This window comes from Scardinius erythrophthalmus (genome assembly GCF_964197995.2).
Source record: "Scardinius erythrophthalmus genome assembly, chromosome: 22".
NCBI classification, from domain to species: domain Eukaryota; kingdom Metazoa; phylum Chordata; class Actinopteri; order Cypriniformes; family Leuciscidae; genus Scardinius; species Scardinius erythrophthalmus.
In genome coordinates this window covers 12,737,414-12,761,099 of record NC_138242.1, presented here as the reverse complement: position 1 = coordinate 12,761,099, position 23,686 = coordinate 12,737,414, and the positions used below count along the sequence as shown (strand labels likewise).

Genomic DNA, 23,686 nt, shown 5'->3' with positions numbered 1-23,686 from the left:
GGAAACCTGGCAGGTTCCCAACGACCTTTTCAACCTAAACCTCTTAACTCCACCTGGGTACATCTATTTCTCTCAACCTCGTCTTCACCGTAGAGGTGGAGGGCTGGCTGTAGTTTGCCGTGAGACCATTCAAATTTCTAAGATCAAGTTTCATGATGTTTCAGCTTTTGAATACCTTGCGCTGAAAATGACTGGCCAAACGAAACTGGCTGTAATCTTAATTTACCGACCTCCGAAATGTCCGTCTGACTTTTTCTCTGAGATTAGTGCATTACTTACTCTTGTTTGTGGTAATTATTCATCTGTTATTCTGCTTGGTGATTTTAATATACATGAAAACACTGCACAATGCAATGAATTGATGTCTGTACTGGACTGTTTCAACCTAACTCAACATGTAACTTTTGCTACTCACTCCAGGGGTCATATACTGGATCTCTTATGTACATCTGGCTTAAATAATATCCTTGTAAAAGGTTCTGACTTTGCTTTCTCAGATCATAAGCTCGTAAGCTTCAGTTGTAGCTTTCCAATACCTATATCACCACTGAAGAAAATGCTGACTTATCGTAAAATTAACTCTGTGAATCCGTCTTCCTTCTCTGCTTCAATAAGGGCTTCCACCTTGTCAGATTGTCTGCTATCTAACTGTCCGTCAGAAATCTGCTGTATATACAATAACGCTTTGTCTCAAACACTTGAGAGCCATGCTCCTGTTAAAACGAGACTGGTTCCATCTACTCGTGCCTCACCCTGGTTTACTCCTGAACTACGAACAATAAAAACTGAGGGTCGCCGCCTAGAAAGACTATACAGGAAAACTGGACTTGTCGTGCACTCTTTGGCTTTTAAAGAACACTTGCTTAAGTACCGTACAGCCCTTAACGATGCTAGATCCTCTTATTTCACCACTACCATTAGGAATTCCAAGTGCAGGCCCAAATCACTCTATGCAATGGTTAACAAACTCACAAATCCACCACAACATGTTATTTCGGGCTCCGTAAGGCTTGTAAATAGCTTTTCTCAATTCTTCTCCGATAAATTGAAGTCAATCACTGCATCCATTATCAAAAACACTCCTCAAATAAGTGACTCAAATGTTCATTTAAAGTTAGCTGCTTCCGCTCACTCAACAAACTATCTCTCTGCTTTCACTCTAACTACTCCTGCTGCCATAAGTGACCTAATTGTGACATCAAATTCTACATCTTGCCGGCTTGATCCTACACCTACTGTTTTGCTTAAGTTGTGTGTGTCCGAGGTTGCACCCTTCATAACACATATGATAAACTGTAGTTTGGTGTCTGGCACTGTTCCAGCAGAATTAAAAATGGCTGTGGTGACCCCCATTCTTAAAAAAACAGGCCTAGATCACCTAAATATGGACAATTACAGACCAATATCCAACTTAACATTTTTAAGCAAAGTCCTTGAAAGGGTTGTTGCTTCACAATTGCGTTCGCATTTGGATGGTAATGGTCTTTTTGAACCTTTTCAGTCTGGTTTTCGCCCATCACATAGCACTGAAACTGCCCTTCTTCGGGTGGTTCACGATATTCTTTTGTCCATGGATTCAGGGCTGATAAGCATCTTGTTGCTCCTTGATTTAAGCTCTGCTTTTGACACAGTCTGCCATGAAATAATGATCTCTAGGCTTTCTGATATTGGCATCACTGGCTCTGCTTTTTCCTGGCTCATTTCCTACATCAGCGACAGAAAGTATTACATCACTATACAAGGGTTTAGATCTGCCACTGCTTCACTTACACAGGGTGTTCCTCAAGGTTCGGTTCTTGGCCCGCTATTGTTCATCATCTACATATATCCACTTGGTGACATCATACGCAGGCATGGACTTAAATTTCATTGCTATGCTGATGACATTCAAATCTATCTTACCACCAGCTCCGATAGGCCAGTTTTGCCTGACTCACTCACTGCATGTATCAGGGACATCAAGCATTGGATGTCCCTGAATTTCCTCAAATTAAACGATAAGAAAACCGAGATATTAGTGATTGGTTCAACTGCCTCAGTCAAAAGGATGGACCAGTCCTTTGATATTGATGGTATCCACGTTAAGCCTTCATTGTCAATTCGTAACCTTGGTGTCTTATTCGATCCAACTCTATCTTTTGGCTCTTATATTTCTTCTATTGTTAAAAACTCTTTTTTCCATCTTCGTAACATTGCTCGTCTACGATCTTCTCTCACTTTAGCCGATGCTGAAATCTACTCGCAACTTTCAAGACCCAGTTAAAAACATATCTATATAACTTGCATTTTTGATAATGTGACTATCTGTATCCTGTGTGACTGTAATGTATGTGTGAGTGTTTAAATGTATTGTAATTTACAATGTAAAGCGACCTTGAGCTATGGAAAGGCGCTATATAAATAAAACTTCTTCTTCTTCTTCCTGAACAAGCATGCTGCACAAGTCCTGAAAAGTGGAGCCAAAGCATCTCGATCACCCCCAGGTGGTTGGTCCCAGTATAGGTCATAAACCCCGTCCTCCCCATGAAGTCTAATGGAACGCGACGGAAACTAAACAACCAAATTACACTTTAAATATTTTTTTTCCAAAGATGTTTTCTATCATTTTAGGTAGTTTTTATTACGCTGATTTAAGTTGAAGTGTTCGTTTTTTTAAATAAGATTGGTCTTAGTTCGTTATTTGATGCTATAAAAACGGGAATGTGACGTCATGATTGACAGCTGTGTTTGACAGCTTCTCTAAACAAAGTAGTCACAGAGACACCAACAGCCTTTTTTGGGGGATTTTCGGGAGGAGATTGGAGCTGCAACTTTAATTTCTACATCTCCATAACTGTTTATTTCACACAGTAAACTTTGTACTAACCGTTTCTGCGGGAGTGAGGGTGGGACCTTGATATCGCGGCTCCACTTCCAGCTCACTACTGCGCAGACTCGGGCCCTGCGTTCACTACTGCACAGAATCAGGTCCCAAATCTGCACAAGATGTCAGCGCCATATTTGTACTTTGGCAGCTTCACTTTTCACCAATGGAAAAGAGTGAAGGGGCGTCGTCCATTTTTTTTTATAGTCTATGGTCCTAAACCATACGATACGGACGTCACGGTTCGGTGCATGCAGTCACACAACGAATACATTCAGTCACAGGCGATCCACATTCCAACCCAGAAGGGATTGAAACGCAGTTTGCTACCAGTAAAAAGCACAGAACAAGAAGAAGAGACGATCGATTGGTATGTTTACATCTCTCAACCAGTGTTTCAACTGCGGAAAGATATCAATAAAACAGCTTAAGAATAATATCTCACGTAGCATTACATTTACCTCAGGTATTTAATGTCGACAACAGATTAGTTTGCTAGAGAAATTATCTCTAGAGAGGAGCATTTCGTATATGCACTATATTAGCCTATTCTTTATATTTAATGTAGTATATGTTAGCAATGTCTTGATTATTTAATACATGTTTAAATAAATTTGTCATGAAAACAAGTTATGACAACCACTGTGTAAATGATTATACAGAGTAGAAAATTAACTTTATAATTAAATTTAGAAGCTTACCTGCCTTGTGTGCGATTTCCTTTTTTTTTTTTTTTACATTGATTATTATATCTAAAAATAGCAACTGAATGTAATAATTTGGTCTCTGTTGTTAATTGTAACATTTAATATTATAGTAATGTGTAATTAAGGGCACCCTATATAGTTTATAGCATTAGCCAAGATAGATACAAATTTTCCTTAAGAAAATTGTAATTATAATTTAATTTATTTAAACATTGACACATTTGTAAAAAAAAAAAAAACACAGTTTAATAAAATAAAAACAGATGAAAGATGCAATTTTGTGTTTAGTTTACACCTCCGGTTTAGGTACCTCCAACCCGTCATGTTTGTGTACTGTTACACCCCTAAAGAATAATGTAAAAAAAATAAACATTTAAAAGGAATATGATTGTTTCAAATTTAGTCACATAATCTAGACATGTAGTCTAGAGTTTTTGTTTCAAAACGATGTGAAAATAAACTCGTTCACATAAACCAATATATTGATTTAAAATTTGTAAGACATGTTTTGTCTAAGAAAGCTCTATGTGAGGAGGCGTGAATATTGATGTGTTTCACACATGAAAAGACAAAGACCCTCCCATAATGGCCCTATCAGGTGTGACTGTGAGGGAATTATAAACAAAGAATGAGGAGAGATTTAAAAAAGAATGGCTTTTTGATTGTTTGGATTTATTTACAACACAACATAGTCCTAAGATACAAAAGACAAAAAGGCACCATTATTGAGCACACAGAGAGACGTGGACAGTCACACACCTTTGTGCTCATTTCCAAGGTGTTTGCTTCAGACTCATCTGAATGTTTAAGTCAGCAGGGCTCATCAGTGTCATCTGGACCCTGTATAAAAAAAAAAATATTAAAAAATACAACTGTGAACATGCTGATATCAGGAGAAACTATAGGGCTGTACGATTTGGGGAAGAAAATCTAATTGTGATTTTTCTGGTTAAAATTGCGATTTAAAAATCACAAAAATATATATTTATAATGAACACCAGGTTTGTTGTGCCTTGTAGGCATATATTTGTAGGGCTGCATAAAATATTTTTTACTTTACAGAAATGCAGGCGGCTTATAGCGATAAATCAATAAAAAGGAACACTTTAGTACACTACACTAGAGAAACATATGTGGATTATCATATATTACTTAAAATGTACATACATTTGTTATGACGTAATGAAATGAGATTGGAGTAAAAACATGTAGCCTAATGTTTGGCACATTTTGCTTTCAAATGCACAGCGCGAGTGACCCAAACTTACAATGCTTTACATTATTGTTACCACATTAAATAAACATCTACGTTTGAACAGATATCCACGAACACAGTATTTAACAGTAAACACAGGTCTAAACATTATAATATTCATCACGTTAGTGTAAACACTCATAATAGCCTACTTTATATCACGCTGTGTTTTATATTATCAAGCTTAAAACTTCCTCGTGTCCTACATGTGTTTATTTAGCAGTGAACGGTTGCCTACCTGTCTATAGTTCATATTTAGGGGCCAAGCACCGAAGGAGCGTAGGCACCTATTGTATCTGTTCCCGTTCTTAATTATCCTTCCACTTCTTCCGCCATGGAAGTCTATGGCAGCCCATAGAACCGTTTGCGGGAAAGTTGTAACGGTTTGACATTCTGATAGAGGACAGTCCCAACATTAAATACACCAATTTTGGTGTGTCTAACTCATTCCTTCTAGCACCACCACCTGTCCAAAGTTTCACTCATATTTATGCTAATAACTTTTGAACCATAAGGGCTGGAAACAAATCCCCCTCCCCCAAAATGGCTATTTTTGCTGAACAGTTTGTCCAAAAATCTTAAAATTGGTCTCGTTAGATTCAAGGTAACATGCCGAGTCGACTGATATCCAATTTTACATCGGCCATTTTGAATTGTGTGCTAAAATGCTGTATTTTAAGAAAGCATGAACGGATTGTTACGAAACTTGGTACAGGTCATCAGCACGATGCCCTGAATGAGCCTGAGAAGTTTCGCCACCTAGTGGTCAAAAGTTATAACAAAATTTCCAAAAAGGCTAATAACTTTTGAATACATCTGCCTATTGCAATGCCACTGGTCTTAATAGATTCCTTGGGTCACGCCGAGAACATAGATACCAAGTTTACCTTATTTGGCCAAACTTCCTGTCCGCCATCTTGATTTTCATTCAGTACCTACTTTTTTTAACTCCTCCTAGACCGTTTGTCCTATTTTCACCAAAATCGATTTGTATCATCTCCAGACTGTGCCGACTAAAAGTTATGGATTTTGTGTTGATAGACAAAACCGTTTTTGTATACCACAGCAACAAAGTTGAGGCATGATGCCAAAATGACTATTCCGGCTTTATCTCTGCAATGCCTTGACATATTGACATCAAACTTTGTATGTGTCATTGTCACCTTACTCTGACCACATCACATCAATTTTGTAATTGTGCTACTTATTGGTCGAAAGTGATAATCCATTAAATCATATTTTAAATTACTGTTGAATTGGGCAAAATGATTTTTCAGCCAATTCGCCTAAAATCCTCTTTAAATGTCTTTAATTGCTCATTGTTGCAGTTGGTCTGACACTTTCAGCAATGTCGGCAATGTTGGCTTGGCCCCGATAATTGCTGCTTGCAGCTATATTTCAACATATTTCCGTCGATTTCATACATTTTAGGCTGACTATAAGTGATAATGCATGTCTTACCTTAAAAATCTTCTCTCCTGTATGATTTCATATGAGTCTCTTCAGACCTTACTGTACATGAATTATGAGCTTCCAGAACTTCTAAATTAAGGCTGTGTAACCTCCTAATTGAACTCGTTTCCACAAATTGAACATAGAAATAAAAAGTATAAATGACAAAAATAAATATATTTTTTTTAGTCTTAACCGTTGCCAGTGCGCGGGCGCACTGAAGCGTTTTTTTTTTATTTAGTTCAAATTTACTATCAGATTTAATGTTATACCTTGACAAACTATACATCATTAAAAAGATATAAGACTCAAGTTTCAGTATTTGACCACTATTGTATTCTGAGAAACTTATAGCGACAGTTATTTCTTAATTTCTGTCAGGAGTTATGAAATGAAAAAATGAGTCGATACCTTTAATATGAATTATGCGCGTCAGCCGCTTTCATTCATAAAAAAACTCTGTGCTGTCGTCATGACAGCGATACACAAAACAACGTCCCTCAGGGCTTTTAGCTCAAAAATGTGCAGATTTGGAGAAATATTGATAGATTCTCATAGGTTTACATCAGATTTCTATTGACAGGAATAATATTTATTGAATTTATACCCAAATGCGTCGATGTAATCTTTATGAGCGTTTGGCACTCTCATTTACTGTGTTTTCAATTCATACCAATAGCCTGAGGGCGCTATATGCACAAGAATAACCCATATATGGAACATGAAGAAGAGCCATAATCATGTGACATTCCAGGACGTCACTGATACACACAAAGCTACAGAGATCGCGCTGTATAACATGCAGATAAAGATGTTTTGAAGACAATAAACATGATTGCAATGATATTTGAGTTACCTGTGTTTTTCAAGCCATGCCAGGTATTTTCATAATAATAGATTATATTTATAATGTAATGCTAATCTATATAGATCATCATTGTGCAGAATATGATCAAATAGTATATTTTCTGTCTGATTCTTTTATCTGATGTCAAATTAGATCACAGAAGATTATTTAAAACACTTCACTTGCGTTTTAAAGTAAGTTTGGAGCACAAACATGGTTTTAATCTCATAAATTGTCATGTATTGATGTTGTGCTAAGCTAACATGCTAGCTAGCTCTAGGTGCTTCTATCTTGAAAAACGTTTAACTAAATACAGAGTTTTAGACTTATCATCTTCATATTTTAAATATAATATGGTCAGACATGTGGCTTTAGCTGCAGTGCATTTCTAGATTGCTACAGTGTCAACTTCAATTTTATTTTCATGAAGATGTTTCATAAAAATAAATTTCTAATAACTTTACAAAACTTTAAAGCTATTTATAACAATTTTTTTTCATTATGACAATAATTAATTCTACATTTACAATAAACTGCCAGGTGTCAGCTTTCTAATGAGATCATACTTGTGCTTTTAGTACAAAGGGTTCATGAACTGTATCTGTTTCAGTTTGGGTATGTCATTTCTGGGGATTTTTCAAAAGTGGGGTTGCAGCTTAACAGGTTAAGTGCAAACAATAAGTGCAACCACAATCAAAAGTACTCTCTCAATATTCAAAGTGCAAACAGAGACCAAAACTAAGATGTGGTCACAACTACACAGCCAAGCCTATAAATATGGGTTTTATATTCGGAGCCAGGCTATTGTTGCCTGTGTTGCCAATTTGTGCGCATCAGGAAGCTCGCGTTTTACTTTCAATTTCAAATTCATGATTGCACTAACTCTGTGTATAGGTAGCAGTGATTCCTGTGATTCCTGCTGCACTGTGCAGCTCGTGCTGGATGAGCAGACCAGACGTATAATTGAAGTTACCATTATCTAACTAAATTAAATGGTTTTCATTTCTGTGAAGAAAGCAAAACGACAGTGGAGGCGGTGCCGCGGTGGGCACCATAATGTAATTGTAACCAATGTAGATGTGGCATATTCTATGCTAATTTCACCCTCACACTCTATCATGCGATATCGCGATGCGATATCGCGAGACACCTTTTCCACGACCACAACGCAGCCCTGAAGTGTCAGCAGAGACTGTATCAGCTAGACTATCCCTTCTCAAGGCCTCCTCGGCCTCCCCCTCCCCTTTCCCTCAGTACAGATAAAAACATTGTCAGGGTGATTCCTGTTCACATGGATCCACGGAAACTTGTAATTTTGCAATGTCACTTTGTAAAGAAAGACTACGAGCCCGCGCACATAAGCATTCAAACGCGCATAATTAGCTTCATTCGAGGGCCGGATTATCAAATCGAAAAGTTGAGGTGGGCCGGTGGGTTGGTTTGGGGGTTTTGCTTATTTATTGAAACATAACAGTTTCAATAAATAAGTTAAAGTAACCCTAAAAAAGTATGGCATTTACTTGGAAATGTGGTATCCAACAGTATGCATATAAAACCATAATAAATAAAAACTTAATCATTTACAGCTGTGTACAACTATTTTCCTTGGAACAAATAAATTAATTATACAAACTCGTAGCTGTTGGTGAGAAATAATAATTATTTTATTTATAATTGTTATGCTTAAATGAAAATTTTCTGACAGTGAGACTTGATAACCACAGGCTACTCACTCCCACTGTATAAAAAAATGCCTAAACACAAGTTAAAAACTAAAAACACTTTACAAAGAAACATAATTTTATAACAAACATTAATTATAAATTCATCTACCCACCTAATAAATCTAATGCAATATAAATCACTATATTTACTGTATAATATTATAGTAAATATATTTACTATATTTATTTATTACTACATAATATATCAATATTGCACATTTCTGCCCAACCCATGGTAAATTACTATAGTACATTCATGGTAAATTTTTGTAAGGGTACGCCTAATTAGGGGATTTAAAGTGTTCTTATTTCGTTCATGCCACAATGTTTCTCCTGCTTTCCTCTTCAGTCTTGTTGGGAATGTTGAGGCTGTTTTATCCGATTTATTACTAGTTAAATCATCGAGTGATTTGTGGTTTGTAACAGAGAGGTTTCTGTCGAACTGAAACGCTTCCCACTGGTTGACGCAACGCTGTTTAATAATAGTGTCCGGGACCGGGAGTAAACGCAACTCTGTGCTGGGCCGTGTTGAAACAACTAAAACAACTGAAAACAGCGCTATTTGTTGTTACTGTCCTGACCGAGAAACCGCTTCAGATGATTCAGTGACGGAGCGGTCCGAATGAATCCGAATAGTTTTAGACTGTTTACTGACCGGTCACTTTGACGCTCTCGCCGGCGGCGGTGTGAACGCACAGTTATGCAAGCGCGTTTAGAAAGGATCGAACCAAAAGAATGATTCATTCACGAATGATTGGTATCGCTGGTTCAGTCGACATAAATTCGGACACATATAATAACTGCTGAAATATTCGCACGTAAAACGTTTCTCACGTCAATCGGTGCTAGTATTAAACTAAATTACCCGCACCGCCAGGAAAAGAGGAGGAGGGAGGTTGGTGCCGTCGGGCCGCATGGAGATGATTGGCGGGCCGCATTTGGCCCGCGGGCCGCCAATTGAATAGCCCGGCTATAGACTAATCTCATAGTACGCGTGTGCATGCTGTCAGTGTTTTCGCGGATTCACGTTTTTGAGGTTTGCACGGAGATGATAACAGTATCGTTTTCAAAACCTATTTCAAAGTTTCCATTCTCAGGCAACAAACACCGTTGTCGTGTAAATTAATGGCCAGAACACATTAAAAGTTTTCTGTTTTCGTTTGAGGGTGGTGTCGTGTAAGTGGCCCCAAAGTTAATAACTAATGATTTTTACAACCGAAATGAATCAATCAAAAACTTACTTAAACTGGAATATGACTTTATTCCAGAGCTGCTGTACAGCCAAAACAATCTTTGTTCCATTAATTTCCTATTATCACCGTAAAACTGCTTTGAAACAATCTGTATTGTAAAAAGCGCTATATAAATGAAGGTGACTTGATTTGACTTTTCTATGTAAATATGCAATTTACAACAGCTGTGTGGAGCTGGAAAAGCTTGAAAATAGTTGAAAAGTCCTTTAATTTGACTTTGGAAAAAGTGTATGAACCCTTTGAAACTCACCTATGACTGAGATTTTTCAAATTGTTCCGATGGACTTGCATGCATTAAACAATAATTTGTTTTCTTTATATGCACAGCGACACCTGACCCAGGAGAAGATCCGAAAGTGTCCAGGGCAAAGTTTTTTATCCGAGATGAATTTTTGGTATGAATAATTATGTTTTTAGTCTCTTTATTTTCACTATCTATAATGTTAAGTCACTATCAATGTTGGTATAACAGATATGTACGAACTGTAGTAAACTTTTAAACAATAAAGTTAAAAAGTATACTACAGCTCATACACATCAGTTGTTGCCTGACATGACGTGTGTTTGCATGAACCCACAGAAAATCAGCACAGCGAGTGGCACAGACAAACACTACTGCTATCCTCACTTTACCTGTGCCGTGGACACGGAAAACATCCGTCGTGTATTCAATGACTGTCGTGACATTATTCAGAGGATGCATCTCCGCCAGTATGAACTCTTGTGATTGGCTGCCTGGATCGGTTGTTCCTCCAATCAACACTTCTCCAGTCCCACATCACATGGGCTGAACTACTGAAGAGTGACAATGTTGTAATGTTTTTTCCTTTTTCTGCTTTTCACTTTTTTGCTTTCCTTTTTTTAATTTATTTTAGTCTATATATGAGATCTGAAGTGAGAGGGGGAAGAATGATACGAATGTGTGTGTATAAGATGAAATTAGTGCTATTTTGTGTCTGTGTCACTCCCAGATCATTCCTTTCTTTATATTTTGTTTTGTTTTTCAGCATTGTCTGGCTTTAGATGAGGTTAGATTAGATATGATTAAACCAGCTGATGTAATGAAAACCTGTGGTAACCTGTGACCTGTGTCAAGGTGGTTTGACCTTTGACCTTTCCCCTCCACCTAATGAAGGGGATATTGGAGTACTTGACATAGGAGTGAAGGGGTACATGAAGGGTTTAATTTTGCAGGAGGCAAAATTCACAATGTAGCACCTCTATATTTATCCTTTTTTTTTACCATTTTTTTTTTGTTTAGTTTCATTTTTAATTGCCTTTTTTGTTGCTTTTTTCTGCAAAGCGTGCAGAAAGGACTTCAGGGCTAGATAGGAGTTTGTAACCAATTACAGAGCACAGAGCGTAGTGTAGGAGCAGGGGCCTGTGGGATTTGCATTTTTTGCGGCAGCAAGCGTCCATCTTGGGAGAACCGCCACTGGCCAAACGATGCCTCCTTTACTATGGGCAGCCCCCATTTTGGAGGTAGTGCTAAATATAGATAAACAATATATTTTCAGGGGGTTTGTTTTGTTAATCCTAAAACATGTGCAAGGTCACTCAATCTTGTACAGGACTTCAAAATGTTATTTTGTATAACTTCAACAAGAAAGACAACTTTGACTTGTAGAAGCTCTTTGTGCCTTTGAGTATGGCTGTACCTGTAAATGAGGATGAAGTATGTGTGATTGGACAGCGCTGTACAGCTTGATGTCAAATATTACATGCAGCACAGCGTACTGATGGGAAATCTCTCTGTAGACTGAGTTTTTTTCTGGTTTATAAAGCTACTTAATGTCTTTTACTATAAAATGAAAAAAAAATTAGGCAAAAAATATTGTATACAATATGCAAAATTAACCACTTTGTTCAGAAACTGCAAATACAATATGTCTTAAAAGTCTTTCTTTGAATTTCTGTTTTCGTCAAACGGACTCAGCTTTAAAACATTGGAAATCTTTTCAAAATTTCCAATATATTGTCCTGTTGTTTCAGGAAGGGCACATTTTTAGAAGCCGGTTAGATTGCAGACTGTACGGAGGGTCGTGCCGGTGAAAGCGTGTAGATATGTGTGATTGCATGCGTGTGCGCATACACATGCAGATACTATACCACATTGTACTGTACATCTGCACCCTATGTGTACATATACATTTATAAAAACGTGAAAACATATATTCTATAAATATATATGTACAATTATTCATAATAATATGTGTGCCTATATGTATACATATTTATGAATGTTTAGTGAGGTTGTATGCATAGATATGCATATACAAACATAATATAGAAGGAATGAGGAAGTAAGACTAGCGATTCCTTACTGGCCGTCCTGAGCGCATGCTGACTGCGCTGGCATTGTGAATGTGAGCACTGATAGTGTAAACCTCACAGCTTGAGTGGGCCCATACGGTCTCTCTCACTCACCAGTGGAACAGTGATCATAAGTCAAAGTACAATAGTGCACCCCAAAATTGTAATATTTTTCAGCATTTGTATGTCAAATGTACAGAAATGCATGACAAATCACCAAAAATATAATTTGTGTATTCAAAAAATAAATAGACAGCATGCAGATTCAATTTAAATTTTTGAGAGAAATATTTATAATATATTAAACATGAGAGACTGCCTAGATTACTCATATTTAAAACACTATAAGCACTTGAGTACATGCAAAATGCCCCATAAATTGTTCATTTGGATCCTTGACTGTACTCTTGCAGTTCACTTCTCAACTGGTGAAGTACAGGGACAGTGTGTGGCGTAACTTTAGGCTGTGAATGGCTGTAACACTGGTAGATAGGCTTTATTCTCTTTACTCTGCAGCTTTTACATGTTCTTATTTCAGAAATTTAAATTATGAGTGACAATAAAGAAAAATTCAAAATAATAATAAAAACAATTCTTTTTCATTTCTTAACGATTATTTTAATAACGAGGCACATTAGAAGACCTTGGTCTTTGTTTAAAATGGAGATGTGGGAAGAAATGTAATTTTGCAAATAAAATACCTCTAAAAGAAATCCGAGTTTGCCTTTGAATTGAGTAACGTGTGATAATCACCACTTGAAAAGTTGGCTGTAGCAATTTTTTTTTTTTTCTAAAATCTGTATTTTCTTTTCCAGTTGCTAATCATCTAATACTGAAGCCATTGTTTCAAAGCTCTACATACAGTCTGCATTTAATCTTACTTCCAAAACTTGCTCAAACCACCAAAACACAGCTTGTTCGACAAATTTACACTGACATAAAAAAAACAGCATCACTAACAACAGAGCATTACATGAACTTTTAAAGTTTATTAAATGATTTTTCACATAAATTAGTGCCATATTAGAATATAAATAACACATTTTGCATGTGTTTGGCATATAGTACAAACAACAACAACAAATCCTGAAACCAGGGCTGAAAATATTTATTTTTTTAAATGCACAGTATAATGATTCAAGGTTCTGGTCCACTCTCTTGCTGTAAAAAAAAAAAACAAACAAAAAAAACCACACTGAAAATCTGACACCTGTGTAGTTTTTTTAGCTGAAATTACAATTAGCCGTCTTTGGAATATTGTAAATGTTCTGCAATATAATTACTGTAGAAATGCACAAATGTTATTTTTTATACAGAATTTTATGTGTTTTTAATAGTTTGGAAAGCAGTTTATAAGCATTTGAAACGTGGTGCAAATGTTAAGTATTTTACAGGTGGTGGAGTATGAATGACAAAAGCGTTCATGGATTTTTGGAGATGTGGTCATTGAATGCATTTTTGTGTGAACATGGAAAATTGACCGCAGTGTTGTAGACTTCTGTTTCGCTGACTATGAAGAGTTTTGACAGTGTAACTTCATTTGGACCAATGCAAAGTAGAAACAACAACAACAACAAAACATATTACTTCAGAGTTTTAATTGTGCATCAAAAAAAATATTTAATATTTTAAATTAGAAAGAAAAGACACTGAGCACATCCAAACCAGGAAACTCAATGATACTCAACATTGCAACATCTGTGAACATGAACTGTTCTTCTGATACAATTCAGTGCCACAAAGCTGTCTTGTGCATGTTACAAAGTCTTGTACTTTGCTAGAAAGCTGTTTGTCAAGTGCAGTGATCTTCTGAACATCTTTAGATGGATGAGTGTAATCAGTGCAATGATCAGACAGCTGATGCAGTAAAGCGCTAACACGCTCCTCTCCTCTGGCAAAAAACACTTTGACAACCTGAAGTTGGACCTGGAGAATATTCCCTACAGGAAGTGACAGAATATACAACAACATTTAGTTAAATATCAGTTAAAGTTCCTTATATTTTTGGGCTTTAATTCCTGAAACTCTCTAAGTATTTTTCTCTTGCAGCTTATAGTAAACATATACATATTACATATTACATCACCTTTCAGGTTGTGTGAAAGCTGACGACCTTGCATACATCAGTAAAAAAACTGTGACAGCAGCTCAAACCTGCTATTATATACACTTATTCACATTGTGTCAACATGTATGAGTACTGTTTTTTTTTTTTTTTTTTTTTTTTTTTTTATTGCAGGAAAATTACACAGATTTTTTTTTTAAAATAGAACACTACTGAAAAACAACCATTTCATACAATCATACTTTCTGTATATTTGCCTTACTGCAGTGGGGTCAGTAAAGGATCTTAAACCAGTTAAACACAAGAGGACATTTTGTTTACACTAGATTAAAATACTTAGTCATGACATAAGCAATCAAATTTGCCTTGATATTTGACATATAAGAGGTCTTTGTACCATAAAGTCATCTTTTAAGTTTCATAGCTTAAAACATTCTCCTCATTATAAACAAAGCTTTTATTTAATCAAGCTCTACAAACAGATTATTTGGATATTGCAGGATTTGTGACGTCACATGGGCAAATAAATTTGCATATGACTGCCTTCAGAGCAAGGCACTGACGAATCAGCACAGATACTGATACATCAGCACAGATACTGATACATCAGCACAGAATATGCCCCACCCACTGCCATACAGTCGCTTAACGGCTGACATGTGTCTACAACGGATGTGAGCATTTTGTCAAAAGCAAATATAACCCATTATAATCATTGATGCCGTCGACACTGGATACAGTGTAGATACAGATGCCCATTCAGTTTCTGACATAATTCACACACTTCAGTCTGTTGACAAGACAAATATGAAATAACATTAACTTTGATGTGTCCAGTTTTAACAGCTCTTTTGCGTCTCTGTACAAACTTCAGAAGGATCTCAGCATAAGAACGGTTTATTTTAATGGTGTCCCGGATTGCGTCGGAGTATTACATGTTTCTTCTGAGCATGTTGTTTTGTAAACGAGGCACAGTGAAATTGCAAAGAAACTTTTGAAGAGAGATGAAGCATCCAACTGTATTGGATCTGAAAGCAGCCGCATCAATCTGTCTATCATTCGTTCAGTTGTTCTCTTACGAGAGGTTCTCTCGCACTGCGTAGTAGCTACGCTATGGGGAAACACTCTTTTCCTCGAGATACTGAAGCCAAAAAATGATCCTTAATTTTTGTATTAATGTAAAACGCGTTGCGGCAGCACGCAGACATGGGCGAGACAGCTCGCACGCCCATTGGCTGCTCTGCGGCAACTGCAGCAGCCTATCGAGAGAGGCCCCTCGTGACGATTGAACCAATGACTACGTGACGTCCCGCCGAAACGGGTGGGGCCTTGGGCTATAAATATAGCCTCGGAAGGCTGGTTTAGCTGATTTTTCATCTCTTCAGCGAAGCTCACGCATCGCTGGATCCCGAGAGGAAGAAGCCGCGCCGTTGAAAAAGCCTTCTGCGGGACGAGCCCTCATCTGAAGCTGCTGGTCGACATCTCGCCGCCTTCAGTCGCCGTTCCTGCTCACGCTATCCGGCGTACATATCCTTTTATTGCTGTGTGTGTTCGCCGCCGCGACACACACTATCTTCCTAAAAGAGCCGAGCATCTTTTTCAAGATGCCTCATTCATCCTGTGGCTCATGCCGAGCTCCACTCAGCGACGGGGACCACCATCCCATCTGTGTTTCCTGCCTGGGTGAGGATCACGCAGCTCTCGCGCTCGCTGATGGCGGCTGCCCTAACTGCGAGCTAATGCCCATGGTGACTCTGCGGACTCGCATGGCATTCTTCAACGAGGCTGCACCTTCGCCCGCTGCGGTGCCGCGCCGTAAGAAGCGCCGTACCCAACGGGTCTCGGAACCCCCTCCATTCCCCGAATGCTCGCCGGCGCGCCCTCCAGCTTCGCCTGCTTCCGTCGAGTCCCTCACCGCCGGACAGCGGCCGCCATCTGCCGCCGCTTCCGCCACGGGAGACTTCGAGGAAGCTGCGTCTGTGGAGGATGACAGCTGCTCTCTCCTAGCGTCGGGTAGTGAGGACTGGTCGAGCTCTGCGGATCTCGCACCCTCCTCTCACCGGCCATCGGGGAAAAGGGCCAGCATTGAGGCAGAGCTCATGCGTCTGCTCGAGCAGGCCGTTCAGAGCCTCGGCCTCGATTGGACGACGCCCCAGCAGCCTGCACACAACCGTCTCGACGGCTGTTTCCTTCAAGGGGACCGTGTTTCACCGACCTCTAGACCAGCGCCTTTCCTTCCTGAGCTTCACGAGGAAGTCGTTAAGTCCTGGGGCGCCCCCTTTTCAGCCAGAGTGCGTACCCCCGTGTCTGCAGCATTCTCCGTGGTTGACGGTGCTAAGGACAAGGGGTACCACTCTCTTCCCCCCGTGGAGGAGGCTGTAGCCGCCCATCTTTGCCCGCCCTCCGCTGGACGGCGCGCTAAGACGGCGCTACCTTCTAAAGCCTGCCGCATGACGTCATCCCTGCACGGTCGCGCTTACACCGCCGCCGGACAGGCAGTCTCTGCACTTCACTCCATGGCCATCTTGCAGATATTCCAGGCCAACCTTCTCCGCAAAATGGACGAGGAGGGCCCGGAAGCTGTCAGCCTGCCAGATTTGAGAAATCCGCCACCAAATCCGCTGCACAGGCCATAGGGCGGAGCATGGCCTCTCTCACCGTGGCTGAGAGACACCTCTGGATCACGCTCTCGGAGATGTCGGACTCAGAGCGCTCTGCGTTCCTCGACGCCCCCGTCTCTCCCGCCGGCCTATTCGGATCGTCTGTCAAAGACTTCGCAGACAGATTTGCAGAAGTGCAGAAAACATCGCAGGCCATGAAGCATTTTCTGCCAAAGCGCTCCAGCTCCGTAGCAGGTCGCCCTAAAAAGCCGTCTGCTCGCAGCTCTCAGCCGCAACCCCAGCCCGCTGCAGCCGCTCCACAGCGCCGTCAAACCCAGGGCCAGGGTCCTCGCTCTCGCTCTACCAGCCGCCGCCCCCCTCAACGCGGCCCCGGCCGAAGATTGAGTTGAAGCCCGAGGCCTCAAAGTCTTCCTAGCCAGCCTAGGAAAACGACGGTGTTCGAGTCCCGCTGCGGCCGGACTCCCACCGAAAATCCCCGCTCGCTCAGTTCCAGTAATTGCGACTGTTCCAGCGTATTTTGCAGTAAACAAGTCGGTGAAAGTCGGCACATCAGTGCTTCAGCTGGGTCTGCTTCGCATGCGCCCGCTGCAGTTCTGGCTGAAAGCGCGTGTACCGCGCAGAGCATGGACCCACGGTCTCTTTCGCCTCAAGGTCGATCACGAATGCGTTTTAGCGCTGAAACCTTGGAAGGTGACCGATTGGTACCGGTCAGGTGTAAACCTGGGGATTTCCTCGAGCGTGAAGGTAGTGTCCACGGACGCCTCAACCTCGGGATGGGGAGCGCTGCTCGAGGACAGACCGTTCTTTGGCCAGTGGTCAGAACGGGAAAAGCTTCTGCACATAAACTGCCTGGAAATGCTGGCAGTCATCAACGCGCTCAGACGTTTTTATCCCCAGATAAAAGATCACCACGTTCTGGTCCACTCGGACAACATGTCAGTGGTGGCTTATATAAATCGCCAAGGAGGCGTCAGATTCAGAGCCCTTCACAGGCTGACGGAACGCCTCCTGAAGTGGGCTCAGCACAATTTGCGCTCGCTGAAAGCCGCACACGTGCCGGGTCTTTTGAACGTAGGACCAGACAGACTGTCAAGGAACAACGTTCCGGCAGGGGAATGGTCCCTACATCCGCAGACAGTCCAACTGCTGTGGAAAACATTCGGCAAAGCGAAAGTAGACCTATTTGCGTCTCAAGAAAACGCTCATTGTCCGGAGTTTTTTTCCAAGAGCAGGGATGCGCTGGCCCACGACTGGCCCCGCTACCCGCTCTATGCGTTTCCCCCCGTCGCGCTCTTACCACAGGTATTAGAGCGAATCAGGGAGAATGGATGCTCAGTACTACTCGTGGCCCCATTTTGGACGAACCAAGCATGGTTCCCGGTTCTGATGCGGTTGACAAATACCGCCCCATGGCCGATACCAGTGAGGAGAGATCTCCTCTCGCAGGCCAATGGCACGATCTGGCATCCTTACCCGGAGCTCTGGTCCCTGCACGCGTGGATCATCAACGGGTACCCGTTAAACTCCCAGAGGGAGTGTTAAACACAATCACACAGGCCAGAGCCCCGTCTACAAGGCGGCTCTACGCCTCGAAATGGTCAGTGTTCTCTAACTGGTGTGCAGCTAGTGACATATCACCCTCACACTGTGGAGTGTCGGAGGTTCTTTCCTTCCTACAAGAGCTACTGGATAAGGGCAGAGCCCCATCCACGCTCAAAGTTTATGTGGCGGCCATAGCAGCGTTTGCTGAGCCGACGCTGGGTCAGTCACTGGGAAGGAACGATTTGATCATTCGCTTCCTTCGAGGAGCTAAGAGAATGAATCCTCCCAGACCCCCCTCAGTCCCCATTTGGGACCTTTCCACGGTCCTAGAGGCCATGAAAGGCGCCCCATTCGAGCCTATTCAGTCGATAGACCTGAAACATTTGTCTTTCAAAACAGTGTTTCTTCTGGCTCTCGCTTCAGTGAAGCGCATAGGGGACTTGCAGGCGCTCTCAGTGAGTGTGACGTGTATGGAGTTTGGGCCTAACGACTCTAGAGTCATACTCAAACCGAGGCACGGGTACGTTCCTAAATCCCTCAACACCCCGTTTAGGGCGCAGATCATTTCCCTGTCAGCCCTACCGGTCTCTGACGAGGAGGGGGACACAAGCTGCCTTTGCCCAATCAGGGCATTAAGAGCTTATGTGTCTCGCTCAGCTGTCTTTAGACAGACGGAGCAGCTCTTTGTTTTGTTCAGCGGACGCTCTAAGGGACTGGCCGCGTCGAAACAGAGCCTATCCAGATGAATAGTTGATGCTATAGCGCTGGCTTATGCATCAAAGGGCTTACAATGCCCATTAGGTGTCAAAGCGCACTCCACGAGAGGCATGGCCTCGTCATGGGCTTGGTCTAGTGGAATTGCTTTACAAGATATCTGTATGGCGGCAGGCTGGGCCTCCCCGTCTACATTTATAAGGTTCTACAACCTAGAAGTTCCCGCTTTGCAGGCCAAACTGCTCTCGGTCTAATAAACCAGTATTATCTGCCCGTCACTACCGGCTCAGAATACTGAAACTGTTACAGCGTCGTTCACTGAGCGACTATATTTTCTGTGGGCAGTGTGTAAGTCCCCCCTGATATTATATCAGCCCAGGCTGAGTTGACCCTGGCTGTATGGAACACTTCATATAACCTGCTCCCTATAGAGCACTATATTTAGGGAATGATGCTATCAGCCTCTCTTTTCCGGACTCTCTGTGAGTCTCTGATGATTATGCACTGTATGAGCCCCGGGCACCTACCCGTGGGACTTTAGTGTGGGATTTCAGCACACACGGCGTTTTGCATTGTGTTCCCCATAGCGTAACTACTACGCAGTACGAGAGAACCTCTCATAAGAGAACGTACTTGGTTACTAACGTAACCTCGGTTCTCTCTAGAAGAGGGAACGAGTACTGTGTATCCTGCCGTGCATGCATCAAACTCTGGTTCGCTTCGGCGATGAAAAACCAGCTAAACCAGCCTACCGAGGCTATATTTATAGCCCAAGGCCCCACCCGTTTCGGCGGGACGTGACGTAGTGGGCGCGAAGCGCCCTCATTGGTTCAATCGTCACAAGGGGCCTCTCTCGATAGGCTGCTGCAGTTGCAGCAGAGCAGCCAATGGGCGCGCGAGCTGTCTCGCCCATGTCTGCGTGCTGCCGCAACACGTTTTACATTAATACAAAAATTAAGGATAATTTTTTGGCTTCAGTATCTCGAGGAAAAGAGTGTTTCCCCATAGCGTAGCTACTACGCAGTACTCGTTCCCTCTTCTAGAGAGAACCGAGGTTACGTTAGTAACCGATTACGTTTTTTTTATTTAATATCGAAAGTAGAAAAATGAGAAAACGGCTCCTTTTTTGTTTAAAAAAAAATATTAGAAAAACAATAATTAAGCCAGTATTATCTTATTAAGATTTTTCATTTTTCATACAGGTGTAAAAAAAAACTGTGGTGTAATAAACAGTTTGAATATTTGAAGAGTTTTGTTGCAAAACGAGATATATCCATTTTGAGAAATGTTGGTTATTTGACATTATTATTTAAGACATCAACAGTCAAGTTCATTCACAATTTTTTGTACATTAAACTATTACTTGAGCTCAGTGAAGGGCAGGGACACAATATTCTTCAAATCCAGGATATTTTTTATTTAATTTTATGTTCATAAATAGTTCATAAGTCAAAAACCATGCCAAAATGCAACATATTTATCTTAACATTGTCAAACATCTTAAATTTGTTAAAAAAACAATACATCATAAATATATGGAATAGTATATACAAATATTGATTAATAATAATAAGATTCTGAGTTAGTTTTGGCCAGAACATACACAACATAATTTTTTTTTTTTTTTTTTTTTTTTTGCAAAACGCTATATATCCACCTTAGGCTATATTCTACTACTGTAATACCATTAAGAAAAGCTAGCGAATCAATGTTTTGTGTGTGTGTGTGTGTGTGTGTGTGTGTGTGTGTGTGTGTGTGTGTGTGTGTGTGTGTGACGTAGCCTACGTGACTGACAGCTCGCCTACAGTATAAACAATTAAATGGTAAACGTTTTATAGTTTGCCTATTGAATCCTCTTTTTAAAAATATATGTTTTTTGTTTTGATATTATCGTTAAATCACTGAGCAAACTCGGAGCACTTCACCGGCGGTGACTCTCTCCTCGTCCCTGCGTGACATCCTGAGCTCGCGCAGCATCCTGAACGTTCTATAGCCTAACCGTTATATCGCACTTTGTAAAGAAACTGGGCTGGCGGATATCGCGTTTTGTGAAAAAATACATTTTGTAGTAGGCTTAAAATGTAAATTTTTAAATCTTATTAATGGCAGCAATTCACACATAGATTAAGGTACATCTGAACAGTGATTTTCAATAATAAAATCCAAATGTCAAAAAATGGCGTTTATCGCGTTTTGCAACCAAACTCTTCATTTGATCTCTGCCCGTGGGCGGGAATGAAACGCCCGTCCTCTGATTGATCAGCCGAAGATCAAACCATATCATCATCAGTTGTTCCTCAGTTCCATGCAGCAGAATAGCTGTACCGATTCTTAATGCGGTTATTGCAACTACAATTCATATTTTTCTCATCAAACAACCATACTAATAAATGGCTTGACACAAACCGTACTGGAGCACAGCCTAGATAAGGCTTTCTTCTGTGTAGACATAAATTCGTTACATCATAAGAAGAATGGCATCTACGCCAGGGGCGTAGCCATCATTTCAAAAGTGAGGGGGACAGAATGTCAAGTGTAATACCAGTTTTTTTTCAGACTTTTGTTGACAGGTTTTTGCTTAATTGGCTTAATATGCTATTTATTTTTAAAGCAATAAAACAGAAAGAAAGAAAGAAAGAAAGATGTTCAGTACTTTATATCGCACATGCAGGGTTTTTCCTGGCTCCAAACTCGGAGGTGGTAAAATCCTAATCATGCATTTTAATAATAAGATAATAAAATTTGTATTTTTCATAGACCATTATATAGCCTACTGTGTTTGTGGGTGTAGCTCGGTACCTCTAGGGGGGTCCGGGGGCATGCCCCCCCCGGAAGAATTTTTTTACATTTTAAAGATAAATTCATTAATCTGGTGCACTTTGAGTCACCCAAATCTGCTGTTAAAAATAAATAATTCACCCGCCAACCGCCCTAACCTATGATATTTGATCATCACAATTACAATTATTCAAATTCTCAGTGTTAAGCATGATAATATGGTAAAATGTCACACTGGCTGCTTTAAAAATAACATTTATTTAAAATAAAAGTTCTTCTTTTGGCAAAATTACATTTCCTAAAGACTAAACAGAGGCTCCCTTCAAACTTAAATTGTCAATGTTTCATTACATCACTGTTGGAAAACACTCTTATCAGAATACATTTTTTACCTTTATAAAGGGCATTTTTTCCTTAATTTTAATAAATGTAGCCTATGCTCCATCTTTCATTTCAAACTTAAACAGCGAAACTTTGTTACCGTCAGTGTATTATCAACTACAGGCAATCAATCACCACTTAACATTAAATTAAATTAAATTAAATCAAATCAGAATCATCCTTGCATTAGGCTATCTGTTATTTCCCTATTTATTATTAATATTATTAATATAATAGGCCTACTATCTATCTATCTATCTATCTATCTATCTATCTATCTATCTATCTATCTATCTATCTATCTATCTATCTATCTATCTATCTATCTATCTATCTATCTATCTGTCTGTCTGTCTGTCTGTCTGTCTTACTAAACTAAAACTTTCCAATTGAAAACCTTCAAACTTCAAGCTTTTAAAACTACTTCAAACTTTCTGGTTAGGCCTTTTCAAGAGAACTTAAAGTTTGTCATCATGTGTTACAACGCTGCCTGATTCAAGCAGGCTGTTAATGCATGAAAATACAATTTCAGCATTAACAATCACCATGTTCATTCTAATTTGAAGAGCTTTGATAACATCTGTGAAAATAAAAGACATTACGAATAAAAAAAGATTGACAATAAGTGCACGTTTCGCGGGTAGTGAATATTTTTAGTAGTAAACTTGTTAATTATTCAACAAGAGAAATAGACAAGAGTTATTCATCATTGTGCAACCCAATAGGGCTTGGGCGTCGTGACGTCATACTTGGCGTGGCGGCCATGTTGATGGCCTCGCGAATGTAAACATACAGCAAGTCAACGGGGAGAAGCAGAGTTGGGAGAAAGAAAAAAGATGTTAAAATCCCGAAAAGGATGTGGAATTTACGGGGATACGTTAAATAGGGAAACCAGGGACCAGTAAGTTATGTGGACAAATTTTCCTGTAAAATATCCCGTATTTTAATAACTTACTATCATAACATTAATGTTAGCCCTTCCATCGGACCTGTCAGTCTCTGTACTGTTGTCCTGTTGCTACCCCCTTGCCCTTCCAGAAAAACAGATGTTTTCAAAGCATCGTTTTGCTTACTTGAAGGCAACCTTAACGTGATATTGGCCTTTTTTTAGATAACAGCGTGGTTGTTGTGAGAGCACGATTTCATGCCAATCTGTATGCAAAGTCACGTT

At 40.2% G+C, this 23,686-nt stretch overlaps 2 protein-coding genes across 9 annotated transcripts in view; one reads left to right on the top strand and one right to left on the bottom strand.

Annotated features, from left to right (window-relative positions):
• The window catches only part of gnal (guanine nucleotide binding protein (G protein), alpha activating activity polypeptide, olfactory type), a 244,444-nt gene extending 231,331 nt beyond the window's left edge, over positions 1 to 13,113 (top strand). For all 3 annotated transcript variants that reach the window (XM_081352695.1, XM_081352696.1, XM_081352697.1), the window contains 2 exons: positions 10,429 to 10,496; positions 10,682 to 13,113. In XM_081352695.1, the coding sequence (XP_081208821.1) occupies positions 10,429 to 10,496; positions 10,682 to 10,828 (215 nt within the window). In that variant the 3' untranslated portion in view covers positions 10,829 to 13,113. The remainder of the gene's footprint in view (positions 1 to 10,428; positions 10,497 to 10,681) is intronic.
• mppe1 (metallophosphoesterase 1) overlaps positions 1 to 23,686 on the bottom strand; it is a 134,498-nt gene that overhangs the window by 1,452 nt on the left and 109,360 nt on the right. For 3 of the 6 annotated variants that reach the window (XM_081352690.1, XM_081352689.1, XM_081352686.1), the window contains one exon: positions 13,211 to 14,354. In XM_081352690.1, the coding sequence (XP_081208816.1) occupies positions 14,172 to 14,354 (183 nt within the window). In that variant the 3' untranslated portion in view covers positions 13,211 to 14,171. Of the gene's footprint in view, positions 1 to 3,599; positions 4,411 to 13,210; positions 14,355 to 23,686 lie in introns of those variants that run through there. The other 3 variants (XM_081352692.1, XM_081352688.1, XR_014029194.1) reach the window with 2 other exon arrangements.